We start from the raw sequence: 7,465 nt of genomic DNA on the forward strand, positions 1-7,465 counted from the left end.
GACGAAGACAACAAATGCATGGGTAGCGGCTATTAACATTTTTAACTTTTTCGTCAGTATCAGACCGGTGGTATTATGTTGTTGGCCTGTAGTTGTTGTTGTCGATGTGTTGCAATAATATTGTCGTATAATATGTCCGAGATACAAAAACTGCCCCGTTACCCCCGTGCCCCGTGACCCGCTTGCCATCCCACGCCACGCGCGCCGGTTAGACATCATAACAAAGCAAGTTAATTTTAGCCGTGCGCTGCCGATGAATATTAATATATTATTATTTTTAAAACTGCATGTTGAGACATGGACAATTTGTATCAATATAGCATAGGCCTACCAAACAATTCACGACTCACGCCATTATCTTCCCTGCAGTCATTGTGCACGGACTACAGACTTAGGTACCTACTTATAATTCTATGTTTATTACTTTATTATTTGTGAGTAATTAAAAGTGCACAGTGCAAGTGCAAGTGAGTAGTGGTAGTGCAAAATATTTTCGTAACAACAAATATTACTGTTTTTAAATATCAAAATGAGATCCACAAGATCCAAAAAAATTTTGGATATGGCAAAACCAGTGGGTTCCACGAATCAAGGTAAGATAATACCCTCAAAATATTTAAATTTATTGATGTGGGGTCTGTCCACTTGTATGAAAAATTGGCCGTCATCACGTAACATAAATCGGTCACAGTTTTTAAGAACTTTAATAATTTATTTAACTGTTTTGACTTTTGACATAGATAATATGAAGACAAATGACAAGAATAAGAATTGGAACAACAGCATACAAATCAATAACGATGTTGATTCGACAGGTACCTATTAAATTATTTAATTTTATTAATTTAACCAATAATGGTTTTAAAATGTTAAATATATTTTATTTTAGTAAAATTCAAAGTGAGAAAATTTTTCGAATCTCAAGATATGGAGACAGAAAATAGTCAATATACAGGTAAGATATTATATAGTTGTATAAGTTAAAAAGTTTAAATATTTTAAAAATTAAAAATTGTTATACTACTATGGAAAAAAAAAAAGGAAAAAAAAATAGGGAAACTCTTAACTCACTGCAGTATCATAGTAGGAGTCGAGTATAGTCATTGATTTGGCCACTGTAATGAATGTATTACAATTTAATAATCCACTGATAAATCACTGAAATAGGTACGAAAAACGTTTCTAAACAAGTCTGTCACCCTAGATATTTTATTATAATATACCTATTTATTTTGCTATTATTAATTTATTGACAAATAAAATAATATAAAAATTGTATTAAATAATATAATAGGTAGGTAGGTACTTTTATGAATAGAGAATAATTAACATTCAAATCACAAGTTGATCTTTGTTACTTTGTAACTTTTTTATAAGTATTAAGATATCCCAATTACATATTGTTAAACAATGTAAATGGTACTTTAAAAATACATTTACGATTTAGAATTTAGTATTTATAACACAACTAAAAAGTAGGAATAATTATTTAATTATTAAAATGAAATGGTAGAAATAATATTTTGTAATTGTAATTTTTAATCAATTGAATAATTGTTTAATTGTTATCAGACGATAATTAATTGTTAATCAATAAGTTATTTATCAAATCTTATCAGAAAACGGTAAACGATTATAATATCAAAAATTATAAATTATATTAATATTAACTATTTCGTTTTTATAAGTTTACACTTTACGGACAAAACACCTTTTTTACTAAATCCAAAATACACAAAATAAATTTATTTTATCTATTGATTATAGTAATTATTATAATATGACCGTATACTAGGTATTACAAAGATGTAAATATTGATTTTTTGTTTAATAATATTATTTAAAATGTCATCAATAAATTTTCGAGAAGTAAAATAATATGCTATTGCGCACTGAAAGCGTTCGCGGGCTACATATTGAAACCACTATAATGCCACTATGGTATAATTCGCTGTTTTTCTAGAAACTAGAAAAAATATTAAAAATTAAGAAATTAACGAAATAAAAATGTTGGAACGTCAATATTTTCAAAAAAATTAACTCTACAAAATGGCTACCTTCGATTTTTTTTAAATAGTTAAATCAAAAAAAAATATTTTAAAACTTTTTTACCAAAACATTAAAATAAATTAAAACATGAACTATTAATTGTAGTTCTTGTCCCTGTGAGTCTTACTAAAAAATCTCCATTTTTTCAGGAGATATCGCAATGGGTAAATCCTCACGGGACACCATGTATACCTATTAAATTATTTAAATTATTGATTTTAATACCAAATCGATTACACATAATTGATAATCCAAACATATTATAAAGGATCTTTTTTACCCAAATTCTGTATTACCTACTTAATCTAAAATCACTAATTTTATTTTGGAAAGTATGGTAATAAATTATTATTAAAAATTAACTACGATTTAAGTGATATAAATCTAGGAAAATTCAAAACAAGATTTCTCTTAGATTTGTTTTAATAGCAATTTCAAAAATAATAATGATGCATAAGCATGTTTTTTTATAAGCATTTAAAGTTCAGATTTAGATAAAATCTCAAACATTTAAAAATTATTTTGTTGTTAGAAATGTATAAAATGTTAAAGTTTTATAGGTAGCTGAGGACTGAAAATGTACAACTAGCTTTCTCATAAGTAGTTCATACTATAACCAACAAATTTAATTGTATAATATATATACATACATAGTTATTTTTTTTATAGATATTTTAAGTTCAAATTTGACGAAATTAGATGTTTAGCGAAGAATAACTTGTATGTCATACTTTATTAAATCAATAGTAAAATAAATTACTTTAATACCAATAATATTATCATAAAATATATTACTTATAGGTGACAGACCGTCTTTACACGAATCGGTTTTCGTTTACAATAATTTATATAAAATTTAACACATTTGTTGCATTATCTCATGCAACACCTTATTTATATCAATGATGTTTGACTATTTTGTAATTATGTAACTACTATATTATAGACTATAGCATAGAAATTAAAAAATGTGAGGTATGTGGCTGGTAAATATTCAAATATGTCTAAATAGGTATACGTTTTAATATATTAAATCAACAATAATTAAAGTTTTCTCAATGGAAATTAGAACCAATTTTCATAAAACAAATTATATATTTTGAGTACCCAATTAAAAATAATACGCTTTTTAATTAAGCTGTATAACGACTTTTTTTTTAAATGTATCACAGTAGAAGTAATAATGAATTATATTAATAACAAGCGTCGTTGCCCGTTCAAAAGTCACCTCAAGTGAAAACCAAGATTTTTTTACATTGACAATATAATAAGTACCTATAAGTTCAAGGACTCAAAAACGCATACATTTTATATATACCTATTATAGCTGATACTGTTCACTTCGTTGCCCGTTAAAATATGTACCATTTCTATATGATTCAAACTTTGTTCAATTCGTTTATTTTGAGGTGTATGATGTACAAAACTTAACTTGATCGATTATCTTGAATATTATGTAATTATATTACGTAATTACAATTGTTTTAACAATTAAAAAACAAATTAATTAACACGTTGTTATTATGATGTGGATGTGTACTGTGTAGGTTCTTGGGACAACAGTCTTTAAATTGTAAAATTTTAAAAATTAGCTTCGAGGTGCTAGTTATTCTCTTGTACAGAATTACCTATGTACTAAATTTGAAAACTATAAGTGAGATAGACTTGGCTGATGTGGATCGCTTCATATATTCAACATTGCATTTTATTATTTTATGTTATACGGCTTTGAAATTTATCCTATAACCAATAGCAACCATTTATAAACAAAAATGTCCATCGTAAATCTCAAAATCCATGTTTGAGCACCTCCCCGGGTTTACTTTACCCTTTTTAAATTAGCTTACGTTACCCAGGGATAATTTAGCATTCTAATGGTGAAAGAATTTTTGAAATCAGTCTGAATTCATTCGTTACAAACAAACAAATCTTTCCTCTTTATAATATTAAGTATAGAATAATACATAACATAGGTACTATATTATTATACATATAATTTAGTACTATACATATTATTTTTCCACTACAAATTTAATTTTACTCTGGATCTCACAACGATACATATTATTCACATTTTATGTTGGATCTCACAACGATACATATTATTCACATTTTATTTCGGATCTCACAACGATACAAACTTTTCCACTACAAATTCAATTTTACTCTGGATCTCACAACGATACAACTGTCATATTATTCACTTTTAATCCGGATCTCACAACGATACATATTATTCAATAGGTATTTCAATTTTACGTCGGATCTCGCAACGATTCATATTACTCAATATTTCAATTTTATGTCGGATCTCGCAATGATACATATTAACCTACTACATATTATTCAATTTTACTTAAAATCTCACAACATATTTTGCCATAGTCCATAATAATTCAAACATTATGACATTTTATAGGCTGGAATACTGCAGATATATTATTACTACAGTTTATTAATTAATCTTTATTCAAAATTTTACCTATTAGTCAATTTTTTTTTAATTAGACCACTTAATTAATAAATTATATTTATATTGATACTTAGGGTAACATTTTTATATAGATAATATATATTTTGTAGATTCTTCGTTGAAAACCTACGCCAATTTAACATCCGTTCCGGTACCTGGAAATATCACATCTGACGTATCAGTTGAAGAAGATTCTGGTTCATCTTATAGGCCTAAAAATAATTATAAATCAAGTGAATCCCAATCTTCTGATAAAACGTATAATTATATACTACCAGAGTCACCAGCTGAACTTAAATCGGATCAATCAATTGTCAACGATGAATCTTTATCCGAACATGAACAACCATGTAGTCAAATTGAAGCTACAATGTCTTCACAGAAAGGTGAAAAGAAAGTAATTAAGAAGAAAAACTATAATATCTTAGCAACTGTAGAAGTTTCAAAAAAATCTGGACTTCCTGGTAAACGGTTGTGGGACAAAAAAGATTTGTGTATTTTCTGTGAGGAGCAAGTGACAAACTTAACACGTCATATGCAAAGAAAACATAGAGAGGAAATCGAAGTAGCACAATTTTTATCTCTTAAAAAAGGATCAAATGAAAGAAAAAAGTTGATCGACCAATTGCGCAAACGTGGTAATTTTTTCAATAATATCAGTGATATGCCAAAGATGAAACCCGTTCGTAGACCAAATCAATTTGCTGAACAGCCCCAAGCTACTGATTATTTACCATGCCCGTTTTGTTACGGTCTATACAAGAAGAAATATTTGCGTCGACATACCACAGTTTGTTCTTTAAAAAAAAACAGCGCAGAAGGAACTCAACGTCGTAAAGTTCAAGCTGAAGCACAATCGCTTCTTGTAGCATTCGAAAGCGAAGACACAAAATTAGTCGAGCAAGTTTTCCCAAGAATGGCACCAGATAACATTTCGTTAATTGTTAAAAATGATCCATTGATACGAGCATTCGGAACACGATACCTAAAGTGCCATAAAGAAAAACACTTAATTACAGTAGTTTCAAATAAGATGCGAGAACTTGGACGATTTTTGATAGCAATGCGGCAAAATTGTGAAAAATCACTAACGTTACAAGATTGTCTAACACCAAATTTGTTCGACAATATAATTAAGAGTACGAAGCAGATAGCGGGGTACGATTCAAAGACTGATTTATTTGGAGCTCCGTCGTTGGTTTTAAAAATAGGTACTTCACTTAAACAATGTTGCGATATCGCTGAGTATATGATTTTAAAAAAATCACCCTTGTTACGCCCCGTGGAAAACACAGATATTTCCAATATTAAAACAGTGGAAAATTTAATTCAAAAACAGTGGTCGTATGAACTCGCAACAAATGCTTCAAAAGAGTTATACCAAAAAAAATGGAATAAACCCGCATTATTACCTCTTACATCAGATATTAAAATTTTTCGGGATCATTTGGTATTAGAACAAAAAAATTCTATAAAAAAATTAAAAATAAATCCTATTGATATTGCGGCATTTAAATCTCTACAAGAAACAATACTTACACAATTAATACTATTAAATCGTAAAAGAGCTGGCGAAGTTAAACGTATATTTTTGACAACCTATTTAAATTCTCCCATTGAAGCTCCACAAGAAGAAATCGCCTCATCTTTATCAAAGATGGAAAATGAACTGAAGAAAAAATTTAAACGTATCGTTATACGGGGAAAAAGAGGAAGGGGAGTACCCATATTATTCACACCCAAACTACAGAAGGCATTATCAGTGTTGATTTCAATTCGAAAGACGGTGTGTAATAAAAATAACGAGTACCTTTTTGCCATTCCTAACACTGATAATAGTTGTTTACGAGCCTCAGAAACCGTTCGAAAGTTGGCACTTGCTAGTGGTGCAAAAAATCCATCGGCGATAACTTCGACAAAACTCAGAAAGCAAGTCGCCACAGTTGCTCAGCTACTCAATTTCACGGAAGGAGACGTAGAACAATTGGCGAATTTCATGGGGCATTCCAAAGACGTACATAAGACATTTTATCGGCTGCCAGAAAATGTTTTTCAAGTGGCGAAAGTGAGTAAGTTTCTTCTCATGATGGAGAAAGGAGATGCGGAACATTATAGAGGAAAAAATCTAGATGACATTAACGTCGACGGATTAGTGTCTGATGAAAGCGAGGGCGAATATAGTGATATAAGCTGCTCAGATGAACCAGATATACAACAACTTCCTGGGACTAAAGAAAGCTCAGATGAACCAGATATCCAACAACTTCCTGGGACTAAAGAAATACAAATTCAAGAAAACATTTATAACTTTACCGAAACAGCACCAGAACATGAACAATCTACAGTTAAAAAATTTAAATTAACTAAATTTAAAAAAACAAAAGATATTACAGCAATGGAAAAACCTGTTGTCCTCCAAAAACGCCTCCCCAAAGTCGGAAAAAAATCAAAATTTATACGCATGACGTGGACTGAGGAACAAAAAGCCACTACAAAGAAGTACTTTCAAAAACACATTTTATTGAAAAAACCGCCTAAAAAAGAAGAGTGTGATGATTTCCTCGTTAAAAACCAAATGCTTATGTCAGGTAATAAACTATTTAAAACTTTGTTCAAGAAATGATACTAATAATTCCGTTTATTTATTGTTCTAGGTTTTCCGTGGCGGAAAGTGAAAACATTTGTATATAACCTTTACAAAGATTTGTAATATTTATGTATTTATAATATATTGCTTTTATTAATTATTTTAAAGAAAAAAAAGATTATGAAAAGTGAATTTTTATGTTACTTATTTATGTTTAAAGCTGTTTTTTACTGAATATATCTTTAATACAACCATATACATTATTCAATTGTTAAATAATAATAATAATAAAAAATAAATAAATAAAAATGTGTCCCTTGTCAAAGTGTCAGCTCTTAATTTAGGTTTATTGTAAA

The 7,465-nt window shown here is 28.8% G+C and overlaps 1 protein-coding gene across 1 annotated transcript; it reads left to right on the forward strand.

Moving 5' to 3' along the window:
* The first annotated feature begins 382 nt into the window (after positions 1-382).
* Positions 383-7,249, forward strand: LOC111042471. The gene is made up of 5 exons (XM_022327100.1): positions 383-593; positions 741-815; positions 890-955; positions 4,633-7,110; positions 7,177-7,249. The coding sequence occupies exons 1-5, from the start codon at positions 530-532 to the stop codon at positions 7,230-7,232; spliced, it is 2,739 nt and encodes a 912-aa protein (XP_022182792.1). The 5' UTR covers positions 383-529; the 3' UTR covers positions 7,233-7,249.
* Positions 7,250-7,465: the final 216 nt, after the last annotated feature.

This window comes from Myzus persicae, unplaced genomic scaffold (assembly GCF_001856785.1).
Source record: "Myzus persicae strain clone G006 unplaced genomic scaffold, MPER_G0061.0, whole genome shotgun sequence".
NCBI lineage: Eukaryota > Metazoa > Arthropoda > Insecta > Hemiptera > Aphididae > Myzus > Myzus persicae.